This window comes from Grampus griseus (assembly GCF_964374135.1).
Source record: "Grampus griseus genome assembly, chromosome: 2".
Classification (NCBI taxonomy): Eukaryota; Metazoa; Chordata; class Mammalia; order Artiodactyla; family Delphinidae; genus Grampus; species Grampus griseus.
In genome coordinates this window covers 98146070-98171796 of record NC_139018.1, presented here as the reverse complement: position 1 = coordinate 98171796, position 25727 = coordinate 98146070, and the positions used below count along the sequence as shown (strand labels likewise).

Genomic DNA, 25727 nt, shown 5'->3' with positions numbered 1-25727 from the left:
AAACAAACAAACAAGAAACCTGACTAACCAAATTACTATTTCTCATTCTCTCTAACCTAAGGAAATACTGGCCACATACCAGGTGACAGCAACTGAAATATGGACATGAAAGCAAAGTGTTGCAGTCTGTTTGCCTTGCCATCTATGGGAATCTGCAGCTCCATCCAATAACTAAAGGAGCCACTTTTACGGCATCAACTCTTCCTACTGTTTCTCCCATTGATTAAGCCCCAATCACATGGCCTTTCTTGCTGCTACTCCAGCATGCCAGGCTTCAGCTCTGAAACTTTGTACTTGCTATTGATTCTCCTGTTTACAGTTACCAAAGCTTAGTTTATGTTTGCCTTCCTCTGATCCAGGCTTTAATTCAAATGTCACTTTCTCCAAGAGTCCTTTTGTAGCCATTGAAATTGACATATTAGCACTGATCTTCACTTCTGCCAAGTCATTGTTTTCAGTATTATCTTGCTTTACCTTCTCCATAGCATTTATCAATACCTGAAACACGGTATTATCTGTTTATTTTTAGGTGCCTTGCTATCTAACTCCTCCCCCCCCCCCGGAAAAGTAATAAAGAACTTTTTTTGTCTTGTTTATTGCTGAATCTCCAGTTTGTAACATATTGCCCAGTAATCAACATAAGTTAAATGAATGAAACCTTCTAAACCAATGGTAGCCATCACTATCTCCAAATAACAGCTCTGCAACAGACCTAGAGAACAACCAGTTTAGAATCCAGCAGGAGGACACAGGGGGCCTCCAGGGAGAAAATATGTTTAAAAAAAAAAAGAGAAGAAAAATGAGGATATAAAAATAAAATGATATTAGACATAGAAATGTAGAAAGGTGTGAAGTTAGAGTCTATAGAGTTATTAAATGTGGGCCTTGGTTCTGACATTTCTTGCACCTAATCCACAAGGGAAAACTGATCATTTTTGTGTATCCCACATGCTTGGGAAGCAAGGTTTTTAACACAGAGAATTCTAGAAAAAAAAAATTCTTTCCTGGTTTCTCCTGAGGGCGCCAGTGAGTACGCACTACACAGTTACATTTTTCTTACAGTAAATTACAAATTGTGCGCATTTTGTCTATTGGTTTATATACAACTACAACTGGTGCCATCATATGGCATATCTTTCACTTTAAACTTTTGTCATTATTGTTTCAGGTTTATCATGACCAGATTCAGATTAATCACTGAGACATCAGAAATGTCTGGATGGACCTAAAGGATTAATGCCCTGACTTACGGGATTTTTCCCTACAGTTAATCGTTTTGTTAATGCACAGGGTTGCTTAGATTCTAATTCTGCCCCTTACTAACTGTGCCTCAGTTTCATCGTCTGCACTTTGGGGATGTTAACAGCACTGGTTCTATTATAATTACATTTAGGATTCAATTAAACATTAAACTGTAAAAAATGCTTAGTACAGTGTCTGGCTCCAATGAATTTCCCATAGTTCCCTATACGATGGTTGTAATATTTATAACGTAGATATCTAGTTGTACATAAATCATCTGGCAAGCATAATAAACTGAAAATCCAAGATGAACCTTTTGTTTTCTCTATGATGTGCAGTCAGGGAGGCAGAAAATTGCAATCTTCAGAAGTGACTGAATTAGTACAATTCTTAGTTAGCAATCTTACAACAGTACTCTTATGCTCTTAGAAAAATATTCTTATTCTTTCCAGATAACGTGTTATTGTTTTGGGAATTTGCAGAGAAACACCTTATCTATTTTAAAATTTAAGTCGGCTGTAATTAACGTTAGTAAAAGCTTTCAAAATGACTTCTTTTTTGTGTGTGTGCTTTTATTCAGGTAGTGTTAGCCCAGGTTTTCAGATTTTCTGGCTATCCATTCTCCCCAATGTAAACCCTAGCTCTGCAGAACTGTTTACTCATAGGAAATATATTGTTTGCTTATATCCCAGCAATTGAAATTGAAGCATTCCTTTACACTTCAACAGCAACCTAACTGCAACTATAGTGGAATACACATGTTGCTCCATGTAATATCATAATGGTTTAGTTATGCTACTTTGGCTATAAGGATCACAGCTCAAGTAACTGCAAATAACTAGAAGGTAATTTTGATAAGTATACTTTGCACAATGGAGAAACAAGACTAAACTGCCTTGCCACATTGTACTGGAACCCAAGGAAAGCTGAACTAGGTTTAACAGATGGAGCAAACACCAGTAGTCAGTCTCCTTGCACCAGGAACAAAAAGCTCCTTCCGAGGTGAAGGCATTAGGGGAGTGCGGTGAGTGACCACAGTCAGGATCCTCACCTAAGAAGTCCACCAGGGCTTCCCTGGTGGCGCAGTGGTTGAGAGTCCGCCTGCCGATGCAGGGGACACGGGTTCGTGCCCTGGTCCGGGAAGATCCCACATGCCGCGGAGCGGCTGGGCCCGTGAGCCATGGCCGCTGAGCCTGCGTGTCTGGAGCCTGTGCTCCGCAACGGGAGAGGCCACAACAGTGAGAGGCCCGCGTACCGCAAAAAAAAAAAAAAAAAAAAGTCCACCAATACCAAGACTCTGCTATTCTCATCGTTTCTGCTTTTCCTTGCAAGCATCCTTTCCCTTCTTTTACTGAAAACTGCCTTCTCCTTCAACCATGTTTATCTCCTGGCTTCTATTTACACATCATTTTGATTTATTCTTAATTTTGGATCACTTACTATAGCCATCTCCAAACTCATAACCTTTCAATGTCTATTCTTGTCAACTATCTCAATCTCTGGATTTCTTAGTCTAATTCCAAATCTAGTTTTTTTATTAGATTACCTTAACAAGGGATTAAGGTGAGGAATTTGATCTCAGAATGACCTGTGATTGTGGCAGGCACAGTTTAAGGTTCATGTTTGATTTTGTATATCTCTTTCCCGATTAAATCTTTGTGGCCCCAGCTTTGCATAGTACCTGGCAACTATCAAATATTCAATACATATTTATTTAAATGAGAATTTTAATGAAAAATAATAAAAGTAAATAGAGCAGAAAAAAGAATGGAATAAAAATCTTTAAAAGAAAGAATTGAATATTTGCCTTATCTTTCCTATACTTGTTCTATTTCAGGGTAATGATACAAGAAATTTTCATATACTGCGATATGGGGAAGTCATTCTGGCTTATATATATGAGTTAACTTGAATTTTATGCTAACTAAAACAGCCTGTTTGTGGCCTATCAAACATAAGCTGTGCTTGTGTTTTAATTATTAAAAAGCAGGGTGTACTGAGCAGAAGTAAAGAAAGACCATGTTAAAGATTAGATGCCTCCCTTCCCGGGGCACCAATGCTGGTACTCCTTCGATGATAAGACTCCCTTCCCAGGTGCCAAGGCTATACTGACTCACTGTGTACGTGCTGATTTGTTTTTTTTTTGACACCTTGAAGGAATGTATCCCTGGCTTGTTTCATGTTCTTTGTTCTGGCAAGATATAAAACTGTGCTGATAACCATGCTTCTATGGAGCAGTTCCTTGGAGTTTTCTGGGAGGCTGTTTTCTAGGCTAGAGTTCTCAGTTTGACTGAAATAAAATTCTTTTCTATTTCTAATATAGGTTATTTATTGATTATTTTCATCGACAATAACCAGATAAGCAGCCCTAGTTGATGAAGGCAAGTCCTTCTTTACAGAAAAATTCTAACTAAATAAATGTTGAACAAATAACATTATAAAATCACAATTTTGCCATCCCTAATTGAATAACTTATTCTGAAATGATTATAAATAAATGAAAGCATTAGAGGAGAGGTCAACAGAAACACTGAAATGGAAGGATCAGGCTGGCAGCACTGATCAATCTTGGCATGGCCACAGGGGGAACAACCAGACTTAATGTGACCGCGGATGTGATGGAGTATGAAGTACACAGAGTCACCTGTGAGTTATTCTTGAAAAACAAACAAACAAAAAAGGAATCTGAAAGATAGCCTTTAAGCTAATGCTCAGCTATGGGGCGTACAGAATACGGTGGAACAAATTAAATATAAGAAAGAGACAAGCAAAATGATCCAGAAAGTAGAACATTCTAAAGGACAGTGAACATGGCTTCTTTAAGAAAGTAGTGGCATGGATAAAAGAGAAGTTAAGGGAGAGGAATTACGAGGAAAGAGACTTATGACACAAAATAACCAAAATGTAGTATGTGGACCTCATCTGAATCCTGACTAAAACAAAACAAATGTAAAAAGGGATTTTTAAAGAAAAACAGCAACATTTGATTATGGGAAGGGGTACACGATACTAATGCATTACTGTTAGTGTTATTAGTTGTGAGAATGACATTGTCATATGTAAGAAAATAACCGTAATTTTTAGGGATGAAATGATATATGTCTGAGATTTGTTTAAAAGAATTCAGCAAAGGAAAAAAAATAATAAAGCTCAATGTATAGGTGAAGAAAATATGACAAAATCTTACTAATCGTTGAGTTTGAGTTATGGATATACAACTCCATTGTATACTCTCTCTACTTTTTAGCATAATGAACAGTTTAGTAACAAAGTTTTAAATAGAAAAATAATTTAGGGAAGCCACAGTGCAAGCAAAGACATCAACAGCTTTAATACTTTGAAGAGCATTAGTTCCAAAACAGAAAGAAGAAGATGTACATCTTTGATCAAAGTAGCTTAAACCCAATTTTCTCACTGCAGCAAATGAAGCATACTATGTTTTAAAACATAAAATTTGAAAATAATGTTATGGCTCATCCCACAGCCTTGACAAAATAAAAGCAGCATACCTCATCTTCACAAATGAAACAGCAGATTTTTGAAAATTGTTCCATTTTCTATTCAACATATTGGAGCCTCTCTGATATATACTCTTAATGCAGAGAGAAAATAAATTGAGCCTTCACTGTGGCTCAATACTTTGGAAAGATGCTAAAAGAAATTACAGACAATAATAACATACATGCAAATACACAGGACTGTAGAATGGATGAAACATATTTTTGCTTACATTTTGGTCAGCATTACAAAAACAAAGTAATGTTAAGTCACAATAATTTAAATAATCAGAGTAAAATTACACGAATATTTTAAAAGATATAAGATTTCTTACTTTCAAGCATATTTAGTGAACCTCCCCTACATTATACATTTGGTTGTCATCAGTCTAAAGGAATTTCACAGCTAAGTATACAATTGCCTACTGCATATGATTCATGGAAGCCATACAGATAGCCAAATCTCTATATATCCAAATATAACTCACTGTATACTTCTTTTAACTATGTACTTCCTTACACTGACTTCCTCCTGAATTTATTATCTCAATTAATGGTGCTCCCATAAATACAGTGTGTTCACTGTCTCCATCTTCTTTCCTAACCTTCCACTCAATGCAGTTAGTCAAAAAGATCTCTTGATTTATCTCCTAAATATTTCTCAGATCTGATCCTACCTCTCCATCATCTTATCCAAAGTCCTCATATTTTCTCACTGGATTACTGCTGGAGCCACTTAACAGTTATCTACACTTACAAAAGAAAGAACATAATAAGAAATAGAGAAGACACCAATTTACTTTAAAACCAAAAACAATATTGAGATTTAATGAAACCAAAATCTGTTTCTTTTTTTTCAGAAGACTAATAAAATTCATAAATGGCTAGCCAGTTAGACAGGAAAACAGACAGAAAATACATAATATCAATATTAAGAATGAGAGAAGAGAAATGACTTCAGATTTTATAGACATTAAAGGCATAATAGAGAAATGTCATGAGCAACTGTACAACAGCAAATTGCCACTTAGATTAAATGGGAAAATTCCTTGAAAGACAAATAACAAAAACACAATCAAGAACAAGCAGTTTTGGGAGGAACCAAGATGGCAACATAGGAACTTCCCTCCACCCACAGATGCAATGAATGTACAACGACACTACACATGGAGAAATTCCCACTGAGTGGACTTCCTGTGGGACTTCCCACAGGAAGTCCTGTGGCTCACAGGACTACGGCAAATAAAGACACATTTGTCAGTGGGTGCACATCACTCCCTGTGGCTGTCTCCTCAAGGCTCAGCCCAGAAAGAGCAGGCAAAAATTCCCATCTCCCAGTCTTGCCCTGGAGGGATTTGACTGCATACTTTACAAGTTGATGCCTGAGGGTCTGGCTTCTAATTTAGCATGCATCTAGAGGCTGGCTGAGATCTTTCTTAGAGCCCAGAGGAGCTGGTGGGCACTTCCCTGCATTCTCCCTCTTGCTTGATCCAACAATGAAACCAAACCACCAGTACTTCCCTGGAAGGAGCCTGTCCACATATTTAATGTATCAACTTTTATGGCTGCAAGCTGAGGGATGGGTTCCCAAATCATGTAGCTCTGACAGCCAGTGGGTCTTTCATTCACAAGTCCCACAGGACTAGAGCAAACAAAACAAGCAGCTTTTCAACAGGTGCAGAAGCACCCTGCTTGTCCCTCCCCCACTGTCATGGCTATCCACCTGGGCTCACTGCAGAGGAAGCAGGCAATAATGCCCATCTTCCAATTTCTCCTTCCAAGGGGCTTAACTATATCTTTTCCCATCTATTGCCTGAGGGTACAGCTTTTAGTTAGCCTGCATCTAGGTGCTGACTTTTATCCTTTTCCTTGAAACACTGACCAGTCTTGGCACACCCTCAATTAGGGAGCCACTAAGAACAAAGATGGCAGCTTGGACAACCATAAAGGTTTGAGAGACAACCAGGAGCTTGGGCTGGGCTGACTGATGAGACAGTCTGTCTAGACTGGGAGAGGTGGTTGTCTAATCTAATGTGCAGAAACCAACACAAAGAGTCAAGGAAAATGAAAAAAAAATAATAAGGAAATATGTTCCAAACAAAAGAACAAGATAAATCACCTATAACTGACCTTAATAAAATAGAGATAAGTGATTTACCCAATAGAGAGTTCAAAATAATGGTCATAAAGATGCTCACTGAGGTCAGAGAACAATGCATGAACAAAGTGAGGATTTCAGCAAAGAGAAAATATAAAAGACAAAGAGAGAATCCTAAAAGTAGCAAGATAAAAGGAGTTTGTTACACTGAAGGGGATCCCCATAAGACTATCAGTGAATTTTTCAGCAGAAACTTTGCAAGCCAGGAGGGAGTGGAATGATTTTTCAGAATGCTGAAAGAGAAAACCTGCCAACCAATAATATTCCACATGGCAAAGTTGTCCTTCAGAATTGAAGGAGAGACAAAGAGTTTTCCAGACAAAAGCTGAAGTTAATCACTAATAGACCCATAGATATACAGATCAATAGAACAGAGAGTACAGAATTGGACTCACACATATAATTAATTGATTTTTGACAAAGTTAACAAAGCAATTCGATGGGGATAGGATAATTTTTCTAACAAATAGAGCTGAAAAGATTAAACATATGAAAAAAATCCCAAATAATCTTAAACTCTATATCATACCGTATAAAAATAACTGGAGATGAACCACAGATCTCAATGTAAGATATCTAGAAGAAAACTACAGTATTGCAACTTGACTCTGGGTGTTGCAACGTTTTCTTAAGTAGGACACAGAAAGCCCAAATTATAGAAGAAAATAATCAACAAATTGGACTACTCTATCAATTATTTTCTTAAAAACAGCTCTCCAAAAGAAACTAGTAATAAATGGAAGAGAAAGTCACAAACTAGGAGAAAATATTGCAACATTTACATAACAGTAGACCTTTATTTAGTATAATTAAAGAGCCATTACAACTCATTAATAAGAAGATAAACATCCCAATTTGGAAATGGCAAAAAGATTTGAACAGACATTTCACCAAAGAAGATATATGTATTTCAAATAAGCAGATGAAAAGATGGTCAATATCAGTACTTAGGAAAGTGCAAATTAAAACCACAAGGAGATAACACTACACTTATTTGAATGGCTAAAAGTAAAAAGTCTAATTGTACTAAGTGTTGGAAATATACAAACACTTTGGAAAGTGGTTTGGCAGTTTTAAGAAATATTAAACATGTACATATTACATGACCCAAGGAAAATAAAAGAATATGTCTACACAAAATCTTGCAAACAAATATTCACAGAAACCTAATCTTGAAAAAAAATCCAAATTTACCCCCTAACCTTAACCCTAATCCTAAGAGATGAATGGATAAACATTTTGTGGTGTATCTATATAGTAGAATATTACTCAAAAATAAAAGGAGATGAAGTATTGATACCCACAACCACCTGGATGAATCTCAAAACAGTTGTAATTAGTGAAAGAAATTAGACAAAGAAATGTACATAACATATTATTCCTTTATACAAAAGGATAAAAATTTCTAACTAATTTGTAGTATTAGAAAGCAGACCATTGGTTGCCTGGGGTGGGTTGCATAAGGCACACAGAAACTTATTGGGGTTACAGATATCTTTATTATCTTGATTGTGGTGATGGTTTCATGGTTAGATGCATAAGTCAAAACTAATCAAATTTTTAACTGTATTCAGTTATACCTCAATACATCTATTTAAAAGGGAGAGAGAGACCCACATTGAAAGATCTGAAAATACTGTGCTTAATAGTTTTCAGTTTCAATGAAATAGAAACACCTGGAAAGCCACTTCATAAAATTAATCTTTAAAATGTGAAGACGTATCACTCAAAGAAATACTCTAGTACATCAGTTAATCAATGGAGTAGGAACAGAGAGAACAGATACCAATTACACATATGGATTTACTTTAATGTATTCATTAATTCAACCAATATGTATGCCTGGATACATACCAGTGTACAAAATAAAACAAATCCTTCCCCTCATGTTTACTTTCTGCAACTATTATAAATTGTTATCAAACTTGAATACGCAAATGCCTGCAATATTTTTTTAGCCAAAATAACCATGAATACTTCATTCAATTAATTATTTATATCAATAATCTTAGATATTAAAAACAAGAAAGATATCAAAATAAGACCTATATTTTTAAATCATCCGTTCTCTTGCCATTACCTTCAAAATAAAGACCAAAACTTGTTTTAGCTGGACATGTCCTTCACAAACTGACCTGTGCCTTCATACTCTGGTGTATACAAACCACGCAAGCGATACTTTATTAATAATGCAGACTTCTGTGCCAAATTCAGATCTTAACTCCGTAGATTTGGGATGGAGCTCAGAATCTGCATTCGCAACTATCAGCCTATTTGATCCTAATAGTCTAACTACCCAGTGAGATAATTAGTGATGCCTAAATGTGATGACACATTGCACAAATAAAGAAACATGCATGAATGGAAATCTCACCAAATTACACAAATGCAACATTGGCCACTAAGAGCACACCTTGCTATCTAGGTGAGTTCACTTAAAATATAGATTTAATTAAATGAGAAACAAAATGCAATGATCCTTAGTAAGCAAAAAATCTTTAGAACATCTTCAAAATCTGAGCAAATACAATCATAAAGCATAGATTCCCAACAGAGGGAAAGCGTTCAGCTTTATTAGAACTAGGTTTTCACTGGAACAAAAGTGACTACAAACTGACACTATAAACAAAAATAAAAAGCAAGACAAAGACATTTCTCTTCTTTCCTTGTGTCCTTGCTCATTTTTATACTTAGTAGACTTAATTTAGCTCATAATTTAAAATTTATTTTTGCCATAAGTAAACGCATTCCCTCCACTTCCTTTAACAGTCACAAAAAAGTAACTAAAATCTTTGTATATGTTTAATGGTATATGATTAAGGATGATTCTGGGGAACTTTGATTCCATGATTTTATAATGTATATTTTAATAGTCATATCCTGAATATTTGGTAAATGTAAAGAATTCATTTGATTAAAAATAAAATCCTTTCTAATAACTTTTAATTAGCATCCCTCAGCAGATATTTGTTTTCATTCCATTCTCATTAATCAACTACCTACCCCAGCCCGAGGGCACAGTCTTAAAACAAGTTATTGATGTCCCTACCTTTAGGAAATCTACTGTATCTTCAAGAAAGATCCAAAGAATGAATGACAAAACATATCTAGCCCACAAAGCTGTCCAGGAGGAACTGAGGACATGCCATAAGTTAAAAGAGAGGATCTAGTCCTGAGCTATCAGAAGAGAATAAGAGAAAGTCTCTACAGATGGTCATCATGATACACTCTGGCATCAGGCAGAAAAGGTGGATATAAGGGGAAAAGGAAGAAGAAAGTGTAAAGGTAAACCTAACGATGCTGTCATTGCCTATCAAAGAGAGGATTACTTTCTCCACATTTAGAAGAAATTCAGGGCAGGTGAAAATGGGTGGTGAAGAAACAGGAAAGGATAAAAATTGGAATACTTACAGGTATTTCTTCTATAATCGGAATTTCATTGTATTCCACACAAGCTTTTTGACCCTAACTGTCTTGACCAGTACAAAAAATTAGAAATAATAAAACCAGTTCTCCATATTAAGCCTGAATGTACATCATGGTCTGTCTACTTCTGCTATTCCTGCTGCCCACAGGTTTTCAGGTATGACCAATATGTCAGGATATTCTCTCCATTACCAGATTGCAAATGCCCTGCGGGCAGAGTCAGCTGTTATTTTGGTTGTATAGTTCTCGACGTGTGGGTGTGAAATAAATCCTAAATGTGCAACATTAAAGGTGGACTGGATCTTGGAAATTATCTGGTAATATATCCTTATTTTATATATGAGGAAACTGAGACCCAGGGAAATTAGATAATTTGCCCAAGGTCTCATAGCTAGTGTTAAGTTGATAAGTTGATGATTTCCGAGTCTTCTAGAACAGCCACGAACTTTAATTCATCTGCCTTGCTAACCTGCTCATAATTTATAAATTCTATGCATGGAGGCATAGGCTTAGGTTATTTGAGAAAATGGACTTGTTCTCTTAAATACTGCATTAAATTTGTTACATCTAGCATACACAACTATTTTGAAAGCAAGTTTTTTTGAAAAATCCTTACTATTAGTAAAGTCACGGTGGAATATGTTAATACTCTTTAACATTCTTTTTAGTTTTGGGGGATTGCATTTTTTTTTATTTTAAGACAATGAAAGAAACCAGTGGAAAGAAGAAATTTTTCTACATCAAATAAAAATAAATTTGTGGGAAATATTTGTCTCCATATCCAAATAATCACTCTGTATGAGGCTGAAACTAAAAATTCATAATATCACTGAATTAATATTTACTGATAAAAGTAAAAATATACTGCTTTCTATAGCTTGATTTTGGAAAAGTTTGTCATTGTCATGAGAGTATAAGCCATACTTCAAATATTTTGTTTTCTTAACTTTAGTGGAATAAAATCCATTTATTACCAAAACAGCGTACTTACTGATTCAGGACAGGAGTGTAGGCAGTTTTATCCTCATCAATAATCGTGACCATCAGTGTAATAAGTTGGGGCCAAAAATCCAAATTCTTGGTGGTTGGTCCCTGATCTTCCCGAGGAATGTCCCGTTTCTTACTCTGCTCACAAGATCACGCAACATGCAAAAGAAAAGGTTAAATGGTATGACTTTAGTTAGATGTCACTGTCAAACAGGAGGATTAGAGAAAAGGGGTAATGGAACAACTCTCAGATCATGCTGGCCAAAGCTATTAAATTCAGGTTTCCTCTCTTCATTGAATGCATCCCATAGGGTAAAGTCACAATGGCCAGGCTTGAACTCCTAAATACTTTGGTTCTGGAATGGAGGTTTCTCTTCCTCTATTGTAGTTCATGACCTTAGGAATTATTATTGTAGAAATTATCCCTTTAATGTGGCTTCTTCCAAGGCAAAAGGTTGAATTCTGTTTGTACAATGAGGTGTGTGTGTGTGTGTTGTATATAAAATTTGTCCTGCCTAAATATTTTGTCCATAGTCACACTGGTAGTAAAGTGGGCTGAACTCAAGCAAGACTGCCTCGTTACAAAGCCAGTACTGTTAAATACGACAGCATATACAAGTTGCATGAACGGTCTGGAACACTCTCATTCCACTCACAAATGTATCTAGTTAACAAAAACTTCCTAAGTCTATCTTTCTTTTTTGTGCATGTATGTGTATTTAAATCATATTGGAATCCTTCTTGATTTACCATACTGAATGAATTCTCCACTCTCACCTCTAGGAAGAGTGTTGCCTCAATGATCTAAATTTACAGTGAGATTAACAGAGTATAATAACAATTTTGAATGTTTAACATCTAAACTTCATATTCAACAAGCACAATTCCTTTGAACACACAAATAAATTATTCTGGTCACTTTGTTTGGTGGGCATTCTTCTTATAACACGTCTTTCACATGTACTTTTTTAAATTAGGCAAAAAAGATAAAGACGAGACAATTTTCACTCAAGTATATGACTCAGTGGGAAGCATATTGTTTCCTTGTTTTTGCTAAATTATTTATAATCTTATATATCCAGGATATCTGAAAGCTCCAATGTGTAGCTCAGGAAAGTTATGGGCTCTCATACAAAAGGTGGATTCGATTTTACTTGATCCAATCTTTTGCCCTATCCAACTACCATGTCTTTTCCAAAGAACAGCCACCCTCTGCTGAATGGTTGTATGCCTATCGTCTAATGCTGCCCAAGACAGGTAACCAGATTTGGATGAGTCATCACACTGTTATATTCTCACTTAAGTTAAAATATAACCCTGTGTTAAATCCACTTACTGTTAGAGACCTCATACACAGACTATAATGCACCTTTAGGGACTTTAATTTTCCTAGGGTGCTTCCAAATGCTGTTGATTTACCTTTAAGCTCAAAATTTAACAGATACTAAAAGTCGAAGAGCTAAAATAGTCAAAAAAATTAGTGGCTAGGACAAATTACTTCAAATTGGCAGAATGAACTATAAGCAGTCTCCAAAGGATCTTAAGAATCTTATATATCTGGTCCCTGAGAACCACTTGAAACTCTGGCAGCCTTCCTCTTTTAATTCCTTAGGTACACCAAGGCACATCAGAAGATCTTTAATAAGAAAAAGGCAGCAAAAAAGGCTTACAAATGTCTCACTTTGCCTATTATTAAATTACATTTTCTATTGAAATTTATCTTTCTTTTACGAACAAGAATTTATTATGGTCACAATAACATAATTATTTATTCATTACATTAAGCTCAATAGATTTCCTTCTCTATGATGTAGTTAGAAAGCCAGAGAACCTGGTGAGTTGTGAAGATTGTAAGTAAAATTAGTTCTAATGGCAACGGTGGACTATATGAGAATACTATCATTAATCATCTTGATGTGTATATAGCCAAACTATATGCCTAACGTTTCAAGTAATGTGAATAAATAAAAATAAATGACTACTGATGACATGTCTAACACCAGAGTCACTTATCATCATTCTGCAAAGAGTGATCTGGGAAATGGCAGAGACCAAAGTAGTTGAATATACATTAATTCCAAAGTCCCTTAGTTGTCACAGATTACTTTTTTATGACATCAGAGGATTACAGTTGGTAATGATTTTTGCATAAAATTCTGTATGCTGCATCAGAATAAACCAAACCTGATGCTGAGTCATGAAGTTTTTACGTACCACATATCAGTAGCATAAATCATGCTTTATGTATTTTACTAGTGCATTTGAATAAACTGCATGTTTGAAACATGTAGTACAACCATTATATAAGAATACTTGACTGCTTAGGAACTCAGTTTTTCTAAGTAGCACTTTATGAATAGTTAAGAAGTCTATTGGGGCATTTGAAATTGTGGTTGGAAAAATTAAGATAATGGCAGTAGAAATTCTGAAAGCTAGTAATAAGTGTATTAATATTTACTAAAACCCCTATGAATTAATATGTATCACAAGAAAAATTTAATAAAATATATTTATATTATATAAAAGTATAATATATATTAACCTCATTAATAACAAATAAAATACAATAGGTTTATAAAGCTATGACTTAGTATGTCAATCTTAATATGGTCATTGTTATTATAGTGTCTAAAAATTATTTTGTTAATAGATAATTGAGGAAAGAGAGATGAAAGACAAGACTGTGAAAGTATAATGGGGAGAGAAATTTTTAAAAGTAGAAAGTCACCAGGGTGTAGGATCAGCTGAAAAACCTTCTAGTCATCATATTTATAAAGGATATTTCAATACAAAAAGCTTGTACAGACAAGCTGATAAGATGTACATTATACTTTCACAATATCAAAGAAGAAAATATGAAGATACTCCATTAAGAAGAGATCAATATACAGAGAGAACCATTATATGTAAAAAAGTGTTGAAATAACAGATTATATCTTCATGGTAGTAGGACCTAGCAACACTTCTAAGGTTTCTACAACATATTTCTGTTCCATCCCATGTATTTGTTCAATAAGCATACAATTTTGAAATACCTCCTCTAAGGAGCTGGCCAGACAAGGGTTGGGGGGAGACATTTGGTAGAGTAATGCAGTGGGATGTTTAAATGCAAAGGCACATGACACTAATTGGGGAATTACTAGCAATGTGAGGCTGCAGGCTTTTGACAAGTTTCTCTAACATTAGTTCTACTGGATATTAGTGAGTATCTCTCTCTCTCTCTCTCTCTCACACACACACACACACACACACACACACACACACACACACACACACACACACACACACACACACACACACACACACACACACACACACACACACGGTCCATGCTCCAATTGAGGAAACTTTGCTTAAATGAAGTTAAATACGTTATTTGCAGACTTCTTGTAGTAAGATGCTAATGTACATTGTGATTCTCTAAGATGGTGGTTCTCAAACTTTAGTGTTTTTCAGCATCACTGGGCAGGCTTGCTAAAACACAGATCGGTGGGCTCTACCACCAGAGTTTCTGATTCAGTAGGTCTAGGGTGAAGCTTGAGAATTTGCATATATAATAAAGTCTCAAGTAATTCTGGTGCTGTTGGTCCCAGGGCCAATTTGAGAGTCTTCTACTCCCCTCCTATTCCCCACATCCCATCCTGTAAAACATTCCACGAAAAAGTGTTCCTCTGAGTATACTTTGGGAAACAAAAGGCTAGAGAGATGCAGGGGTCAAATACTGAAAGACATTTTGTGTTATATGAAGGGATTTGCATTTAAACTAAATTTGATGAGGACTATTATATGATTTTAAACACGGGAATACTTAATTACAGTTGTGTTTTTAAAAAATGATTTGGCAGTAGCAGGAAGTTTAATAAATTAAAACTTATGAAATAGTCAATAAATAAAATTGATAGGTTTATGAAAATACTTATGAAATAGTTAGGTAAAATTAATAGAACTCATTATGTAAATGGTGAGAAAGAAGAGAGAGAGGGAAAAGTCAATGGAACTATCCATAAGGTAATTAGGTAAACCAGCCTGGAGTTTAGAAAGCACTCTGGACTATGGATATAGCTTGAAGAATTCCAGGATGTATGTGGTAGCTGAAATTACGGAGTAAACAAGTTTACTCAAAGAGAGAGAGAGAAGACTACATGGCTAGAGGAAAAACCTTGGGGATAAAGTCTAAAAGAGAATAACATTTTATGAAAGAGGGGAATAGATGGGGGAGTGAGGCCCCTGTTGAAATGGGAGAAAATGGGATCCAGAGTAAATGTTGGAGGATTAGACTTGAATGTAAATGAAGAGCAAGGCTTCCTGAGTCAGGCAATAAAGAATCTTGCAGATAAGTCTTGCTGATGGTGAGAAAGGACAGCTAGAAATTTCTATCCTGAGAGAAGAGGAGGAGTAAATAGTAAAAGTTTGAAACAACCTCTGCAAGGAATGAAAGTGGGCCTTGCATTGGACCCAGAGTGGCCCTGCCAGGGAGCTGAGGAGCGCTGTTGAGGGTGGGTCCCTGCACTTACAAGGATGCTACTCTGGACCATCATGAGTTTCCTCCAGGACTGGATTCAGAAGTCAAGGAAACAGAGTGTTGGATTTAGTACTGGAGGGCAATGAAGTAGGAAAAGGATTTAAGTGTTTGACCAGAATGGTTGGAGTGTTGGAACAAATATATTTTATGGTCCAGAGGAAGGAAGAAGAGAAATGGGAGGGAAGATGCAGGAGTAGATCTAGAAAAAGGAGGGAGGAGAAAGGAAGGACAGCAGATTGTTGGAGGAGGAAGTTTGTGTTTAGGCATTCAGACCATGGCGGGGCAGGGATAGAGATCACGTAAAGGGCTCTAGAGTGGAGGTCGAGAAGAGCTGAGGAAAATGATACCTCAGGTAAGATAAGGAAGCTGTGGTAACTCTAAAAAGAACTTACAGAATTTGTGTGTGTGCGAGCAGGTGACTGCTGCAGTGTACGTAGAAAGATGGTCTTCTTTCAAGGTAAGTGATGGCTGAAAGTTTTGGCAACAAGGCTTATAGATGGAAAATCAGGACAGCGTGAATATAAAGACACAAAAGAAAATGAAATAGAGGTAAGCCTGAGTATTAAAAAAGAAATAAGCTTTAAATTATAACAAAAAGGCTAGCAAAGTAAATTAATATTAAAATATGAACTAGATAGCTCTTTTATAATAAGTTTGCAACATCCTCTGACTCTGAGTTGGCTGTATGTCTTCTCATACTTCGGAGATAAGGACATCTTAGCCCTAGCAGTTCACAGGTTAGAAAAATTGGAACTTTGTTACTGGTTTTGGAAGCAGAACATAAAGTTTCAAATGCTCAGGGGATTTGAGATCTTTATGAAGAGCAACGTGGACAGTTTATCAGCCAGGAGAAAGGAGGACATTTATACTGGCCTTCACTTAGGCAGGATTAGATACAGTTTCTCTAGGTACCCTTCCCTCAGCAGGTGGAACATTTTTTACATCCGTGGAGACACGCTTCTTGCTTCTCTCTCCAAAATATTATTGCCTTTCCTTTATCGTCTAATAATACTTCTACCATCTCCAAAAACAGCAACAGAGGCATCTTTTTAACTCATTCCATGGTCAGTTCTGACAACAAACTTGCAGCCTTGGAGACTGAATATACAAATGAACAATGGCCAGACCACATATGACAGAAATCTGACCCACATCTCCGGAACAACCAGTTTGGGAAACCAACCCAAAATCTCTGCAACAGTCGGCCCAGAATGATCAGGACTTGGTCAATGACTGCCAGTTTCCTTATATTTTACCCTGACTTCTAACTCAGGACCAAGCATTGAAAGCCAAATATGTCCCCCAAATCATGCACACAAGATGCCTTCTTCTAGCTAGGTGACTCCCAGTTTCCCCAGGCCAACAAGCTCTGATCATACTAGACCTGAAACCTTCCCTGCTGTTTTCACTATAAAGCTTTTCCACTTCCCTGTCTGCTGTTGAGTCTCGGCCAAATAAAAGTGATGTTGGCCGCCCTCGCTCTTTGAGTAAGATCTGAATAAATGCCCTCTGTCTGTTCTCATTTGGATGGTCTTCATTGATTTTCAAACATCAAAGCCAAACATTAAAATCCTGATTTCAGAGATGAAGAAACTGAGGGTTACCTTATTTCTGACCGCTTCTTCTTCACTGAAAACAGAACACGTAGACCACATTAAAAAATGTATAGCTTTGGTTTTCTCTTTATATCCTCAACTCCAAGCCCTGGTTACATAGTTTATAGACACAAATGACAACCATTACCTCCTACTAATAAAAATGGGCTGATTTTTATCCTGAGTTATATATCTTGAATGAGAAGGAATGATTTCAGAAAATAAAATTATGGATGCTTATGTGAAATCCCTGCACAGGTCCTGCATTCTTGAGACTCACAACTGCTCAGCATTCATCTGCAGTTTGAGAGTTACAGGCACAAGGAGGGTTTGGTTCTAAGTTAATTGCCAGTTGTTTCCCCCCCCCAGTTTTAGAGCTTTCTTTTTTTTCAACCATTTTTTAAGTATATTTAATTTACATTGTTGTGTTAGTTTCAAGTGTACAACAAAGTGATTCGGTTGTATGTATATATACGTATAACTTTATAACTTGTAATAATCTATAAAGGAAACTTTAGTAAGAACTTTGGGGACACTGGATACTGATGAATGATGAAAGAGTATTAATTAACAAAGCTCCGTAAATTAGGAGTTTGGGATTAATATTAAAAAATAGATATAGATATGGATATCTATTCTTTTTCACATTTTTTTCCATTACAGTTTATTACAAGATATTGAATATAGTTCTCTGTGCTATACTGTAGGTCCCTGTTATTTATCTATGTTATATATAGCAGTGTGTATATATTAATTCCAAACTCCTAATTTATAGAGCTTTCTTAATTGATACTGCTTTATAATCAGTATCCAATGTCCCAAAAGTTCTTACTAAAGTTACTAGTTAATCCTTACAGTTCATATAACTGCAGTCATTTTATCTGCTTCTCCCAATTAGTGTTGGTTTAATTCCATTCAACTTTGGGCAGGATGGACAACTAGACATGGACATAATAGGAGATCCAGAGAGTGAAGTTCCAACACTTCATAGACTCCCACTCTACTTGCCCAAATATAGGAAACCATCAAAATGACACTATAGTGTCCAGAATGACTTCACTAAAATTGCTTATCTTGGTAATTCCAGAAGGCTAAATCCTTGTTTGACTGATTACACTTAGGGAAAATGATGTGAGTCTCTGATCAAGGTGTGAAGGGGTAGATAGGAAATTTAAAAAAGCAGGATGTTAAAATATTTCAGGGAGGCTTGTACCTAGAACAGGAAGAAAATAAACAAGGAGAAAGATTGTTAAGATGTATTAACTGTATGTGAGAAACTTGGTCACCACACCGAAGAATTCTACAATTCTTTGTCAGCTCAGACAAAGGCAGTCAACTGGATTCCAGGGTCTTGCATTTGGAGTAAAATCAAGGAGACTGTCCACAAGCAAGATAAGAGAGGAAGAGATACAGAAGTTTAAATCAGCGAGGAAGTAAATGCAAATCTTTTTTGCTCACTTCTTAACAGCCAAGAACTCACAGACCTACCCACACTGCTATACCTCTTCTGTTCTTGAGTCACAGTGTAGTACTGAAAAGGCTACTGAAACATTTACTGCAATTTCTGCATTCTACAGATGAGGAAACAGCCTGACAGATGAGGAAACTGAGCCTGACACAAATTACTCAGCTAAATGGCAGAAGACAGAGTTGGATTTTGTTTGTTAAGGCATAAAGAAGCAAATTAAGTTATTGATCAGCAGGTTCGTGACCCCTCCAATTAAAAAGTTTGAAAATGACTGCTAAATGGAAGCATTAGTATTTGTAACTGATGACCTAAGTCTCCTTATACATCTTAAGAGCTAAGATAAATGGGGCATCCATTTTAAGGTGGTGCCAATATTTCCCACTACTTATTGAAAAAAAATTTTTTTTCCCTTTGGCAAAGTTTATTTCATCTCTTACTTAGACCATTTGCAAGTTTATCACCTTTTTATCTACCTAATTCTTCGAAGGTTTTTCCACTATTAATCTTAAATGCCTTCTTCACCACTGAATTTTCCTGATATATAGTAAGTCACTTAAACTTGGTCATGAATGGGAGAGACTCTGGGAAGTTATTCTGAATGAGGCTTAGTGCCTGGATTCTCTAATGAGCTGTATCGTGATCATACACATAATGAATAGCCCTGAGTATTCTGGTTATGTGTGAGTCAACCTGAGTTTACTTTCATCATAAAGTTGTGCCGTTGTTGCTTTCTGGGCTAACTGGGGCAGAGTCTAAATTCCAGTTGCCATAATTAATTGTATAACTAGCTTTTAAAATCCATAGCAAAAATGCTTTGGGACAATGTGAATTGTAACTTTTGCAGAAAACTTAAAAGAAACATACCAAGCAGTGAAATCTGAGACTACATGCAAAGCTGCCACTGCCCAGTGTTTTTCTAAGTCTGGTCCATAGATCATTTACATCAGAATCACCTGGGTTTCTTATTAGAAATACATACACTTGATTTTAGAGTCCCTGTTGCAGACCTACTAAATTAAGATAACTAGAGTTATGCCTGGGAGTCTGGACTTAACACGTACAGCTCTGCTCTTCCGAAATCCTCACATCCATAGGTAGAGTTCACTACTAAATTGTCAGTAAGTCAGTTAAAAATAGGCCTGTTTTTGTTTGTTTTTTTTTTAAAGGAAGGGTGATACAGCTCTTCCTGGATGCCAATGTCAGTCATAGGTTGCTAGATTTTGCATTCTGTGTGATAACAAAAGACTTCTCTTTTATCTTTACATATGACGAATTTCCAACTACATAGTTATCTAATTTTAAGAGGAGGTTGAGTAACTTATTGGATATTTATGTGGTGCCCATTCCAGGTGTTGATAGATTGCTATGCTAATCCCTTTGTAACACATTACTTTTTAAATTAAGAGTCACTAGGAAATTACTGTTATACTCAAATAACTTAATTTACTGTTGCTAATTGAGAACAAAAAAATTGAGCACCTAGTGGTCTCAATAAGAGTAATTACTAAAAACCAAAAATATGTTAATATGGTTAGAAAAAAACAAGGAATTTCCATATATTAGAATATTGTATTTGTATTACAGCAAAACAGAATCTTCACTGGGTCTTTTCAGCTTCAGTAAGTCTGAGATATCCTGACACTTAAATTGCCAAAACTGCATTTCAAAATCTGGACACTCCATGTGGTTTTTAAAATCTCTATATGATTCCTTGAATTTCAATAGACTGTACATAGTTAATGATCTATACATACTATAAACTGTCATAACTTTGAATGTGGACTTTAAATATATCCACACAAATTAGTTAACAGTATGGAATAATAGGAAAAAAATTGAACATGGAATCAGGAACTTATATTCTGTTCTAAGCTTATATTAATTTGTCCAAACTTGGGCAAGGAATTAATTTCTTCAAATTTGGATTCTTAATATTGAAATCAGAGTATACATACCTAATCCTATTTTTCTGGTAGTTCTAGCAAGTATATAAGTAGAACATCTTCAGTAAGAGACATTTATTACCGTAACAGGTGAATACTCACTTTTAATTAAATTTATGGTAAATGCTCTGCTAATTGACAAGGTTCTTGTTCAAATTCTGAGAGATGTATAAGACAGTTTCTTGAACATAAAATATTAATATTTTAATGGATAAACTAATAGTTTTCCCCTTTTCTCTTTACAAAAATTAAACTTGCATTAAAAAGCAAAAAAAATGTAATAGGTCACATCTAGAAGGCATTTATTTTCAATTTAAGATATTACATATTAAAGACAACTAGTAGTACTGAGACCAAACTCAGGAGTACCATGAGAGATGACTTCAAATACATGATGGACTGTGGTATAGAAAAAGATTAGAAGAGAAGTTGGATTTGTCTTGCATGGTCAAGAAAATAAAACTAGAACTTGTGAGTAAAACTTTCAATAGAGAAGATTTTAGTACAACATAAGGAAAAAATGTCTAAATATCAGATCTCTACAAATGTTATAAACCTCCAGCCATTTAAAGGTATACAAGAAATCCTTTGTCCATGTTGTATCTAAAAATTGACCACAATCTCTGAGTTTCTTTTTAATATACTGTCTATGATTATACTCCAGTAACTAAATTCACAGAGATGAACACATAAGTTTTGAGCATTTGATGGGATGTTGATTACGAATACGTTACTTTTTTTTATGGCCTTACTGATGTGCAATTGATATACAAAAACAGCATTTATTAATGTACACAGTTTGATGAGTCTGAACATATGTATACATCCACGATAGAATCACTAAAAACAAGGTTATAAACCTAGCCATTGCCTCCAAAAGTTTCCTTGTGTCCCTTTCCTCCCACCCCTTTCCCCTGTAGTAAGAATATTTTACAGGAGCCCTATCCTCCCAACAAATTTTTAAATTCACAATATCATGTTATTAACTATAGGCACTATGTTGTATAGCAGATCTCTAGAACTTGTACAACTGTAACTTAATACCCATTGAATATACGACTACTATTTTTAAAGGGTAGAATACACTGTGGCAGAGAAAGGATAGCTGTTCACCATATCTGTTTCCCCTTTTCCTTGAGTACACAGCTAGACTACTGTGGAGGATTTAAGATGCCTTTAAATTCTTTGATAATCCTTTCATAAAAGGTATGCCTATATTTCCTTCCCTTGAATATGCGTGACTTTGACCAAAAGAATATGGCAGAAGTGACCTATCTCTGTGTCGAGGCTGAGGTTTTAAGAAAACTGGCAACTCCCAATTCCTATTTCTTGGACCACCTGCTCTTAAAATCCAGCCACTAAATTGTGAGGACACCCAAGTAGCCCCATGGAGAAGTCCATGTGGAGAAGAACCAACAGACCTGGTGCAGTTCCCAGATGACAGACAGAATATCTTGCTAGCCATATGAGTAAGCCTCTGGGAAGTAGATTCCCTAGCTCCAGTCAAGCCAGACCAGCTGAAGCTGCACAGAGCAGAGGTGAGAATTTGACACCCAGACCTACCCACATGACAGATCTGTGAGCAAAATAAGCTACTGTTACAGTTTTCAACCACTACGATTTATGGTGGTTTGTTAACTAGAACAGAATTTAATGCTGGAAGTGGGGTGTCAATGTTAAAAACCTAAAACCTGTGGCATTGATTTAGGATTGAATGGTAGGCAGCAGCTAGAAGGGCTTCAAGGATAGCATTAGTGAAATCGGAAGACTTGCTGGTGAGAACCTAAAGGACAGTGAGGATATTGTTATTTTAGGCCAGATAAAAGGTGACTCCTGTTACTTAGCAGGGAATATTTGTCAACATTGTCACCTGCAATAAATATAGAAAGCAGAAAATGTGAGCTGGTGGATTTGGCAGAATAATGAATCTGTCAAGTGGTTTCTCAAAGTCATGTAGAACATAAAGCTGGAAAGAGAGATGAGCTAAAAAACAAATGAATCATTTTCCGAGCAGAATTCCAAGGAAATATAAAGGAACCAGGACTTTCTGGGTTCAAAATGAAAACTTTTTCATCCTTAATCTCCCTAGAACACAAGACTTTCAAAGCGAGAAAGAGTTTCAGGAAATGTATCAAACCCAGGGTACTTTACTAGCATGACTCTATGGTCATGCAGAGATGTCTAGGTCCAAAGCAGGGTTCCTGAGAGGGTTATGAATATTTAAAGTGTATGCAGTACAGCAGACACAAGAAGAACTACAATCCTGCAGCCTGTGGAGAAAAACCACATTCACAGAAAGATAGACAAGATGAAAAGGCAGAGGGCTAGGTACCAGATGAAGGAACAAGATAAAACCCTAGATAAGCAACTAAATGAAGTGGAGATAGGCAACCTGCCAGAAAAAGAATTCAGAATAATGATAGTGAAGATGATCCAGGACCTCAGAAAAAGAATGGAGGCAAAGATGGAGAAGGTGCAAGAAATGTTTAACAAAGATCTACAAGAATTAAAGAACAAACAGAGACGAACAATACACTAACTGAAATGAAAAATACCCTAGAAGGAATCAATAGCAGAATAACAGAGGCAGAAGAACGGATAAGTGACCTGGAAGACAGAATGGTAGAGTTCACTGCTGCAGAACAGAATAAAGAAAAAAGAATGAAAAGAAATGAAGACAGCCTAAGAGACCTCTGGGACAACATTAAACGCAACAAAATTCGCATTATAGGGGTCCCAGAAGGAGAAGAGAGAGAGAAAGGACCTGAGAAAATATCTGAAGAGATTTTAGTCGTAAACTTCCCTAACATGGGAAAGGAAATAGCCATCCAAGTCCAGGAAGGGCAGCAAGTCCCATAAAGGATAAACCCAAGGAGAGACATGCCGAGACACACAGTAATCAAATTGGTAAAAATTAAAGACAAAGAAAACTTACTGAAAGCAACAAGGGAAAAACAACAAATAACATACAAGGGAACTCCCATAAGGTTAACAGCTGATTTCTCAGCAGAAACTCTACAACCCAGAAGGGAGTGGCATGATCTACTTAAAGTGATGAAAGGGAAGAACCTACAACCAAGATTACTCTACCTGGCAAGGATCTCATTCAGATTCGATGGAGAAATCAAAACCTTTACAGACAAGCAAAAGCTAAGAGAACTCAGCACCACCAAATCAGCTCTACAACAAATGCTAAAGGAACTTCTCTAAGTGGGAAACACAAGAGAAGAAAAGGACCTATAAAAACAAACCCAAAACAATTAAGAAAATGGTCATAGGAACATATATACCAGTAATTATCTTAAACATGAATGGATTAAACGCTCCAACCAAAAGACATAGGCTTGCTGAATGGATACAAAATCAAGATCCATATATATGCTGTCTACAAGAGACCCACTTCAGACCTACGGTCACATACAGACTGAGAGTGAGGGGATGGAAAAACATATTCCATGCAAATGAAATCAAAAGAAAGCTGGAGTAGCTATACTCATAAGCAGATAAAATAGACTTTACAATAAAGAATGTTACAAGAGACAAGGAAGGACACTACATAATGATCAAGGGATCAATCCAAGAAGAAGATACAACAATTATAAATATATATGCACCCAACATAGGAGCACCTCAATACATAAGGCAACTGCTAACAGCCATAAAAGAGGAAATCAAAAGTAACACAGTAATAGTGGGGGACTTTAACACCTCACTTACCCCAATGGACAGATCATCCAAACAGAAAATTAATAAGGAAACACAAGCTTTAAATGACACAATAGACCAAATAGATTTAATTGATATTTATAGGACATTCCATCCAAAAGCAGCAGATTACACTTTCTTCTCAAGTGTGCATGGAACATTCTCCAGAATAGATCACATCTTGGGTCACAAATCAAGCCTTAGTAAATTTAAGAAAACTGAAATCATATCAAGCATCTTTTCTGACCACAACACTATGAGATTAGAAATCAATTACAGGGAAAAAACGTAAAAAACACAAACACATGGAGGCCAAACAATACGTTACTAAATAACCAAGAGATCACTGAAAAAAATCAAAGAGGAAATAAAAAAATAACTAGAGACAAATGACAATGAAAACATGACAATCCAAAACCTATGGGATGCAGCAAAAGCAATTCTAAGAGGCAAGTTTATAGCTATACAAGCCTACCTCAAGAAACAAGAAAATTCTCAAACAAACAATCTAACGTTACACCTAAAGGAACTAGAGAAAGAAGAACAAACAAAATCCAAAGTCAGTAGAAGGAAAGAAATTGTAAAGATCAGAGCAGAAATAAATGAAATAGAAACAAAACAAGAGCAAAGATCAATAAAACTAAAAGCTAGTTCTTTGAGAAGACAAACAAAATTCATAAACCATTAGCCAGACTCATCAAGAAAAAGACGGAGAGGACTCAAATCAATAAAATTAGAAATGAAAAAGAAGTTACAACAGACACTGCAGAAATACAAAGCATCCTAAGAGACTACTACAAGCAACTCTATGCCAATAAAATGGACAACCTGGAAGAAATGGACAAATTCTTAGAAAGGTATAAACTTCCAAGACTGAACCAGGAAGAACAGAAAATATGAACAGACCAATCACAAGTATTGAAATAGAAACTGTGATTAAAAATCTTCGAACAAACAAAAGTCCAGGACCAGATGGCTTCTATCAAACATTTAGAGAAGAGCTAACACCCATCCTTCTCAAACTCTTCCAAAAAATTGCAGAGGAAGGAACACTCCCAAACTCATTCTATGAGGCCACCATCAGCCTTATACCAAAACCAGACAAAGACACTACAAAAAAGAAAATTACAGACCAATATCACTGATGAATATAGATGCCAAAATCCTCAACAAAATACTAGCAA

The 25727-nt window shown here is 36.0% G+C and overlaps 1 protein-coding gene across 1 annotated transcript in view; it reads right to left on the bottom strand.

Moving 5' to 3' along the window:
- UNC13C (unc-13 homolog C) overlaps positions 1 to 25727 on the bottom strand; it is a gene marked incomplete at both ends in the record, with an annotated part of 576078 nt that overhangs the window by 201691 nt on the left and 348660 nt on the right. Inside the window, one exon of the mRNA XM_082648355.1 lies at positions 11315 to 11448. Within this exon, the coding sequence (XP_082504481.1) occupies positions 11315 to 11448 (134 nt within the window). The remainder of the gene's footprint in view (positions 1 to 11314; positions 11449 to 25727) is intronic.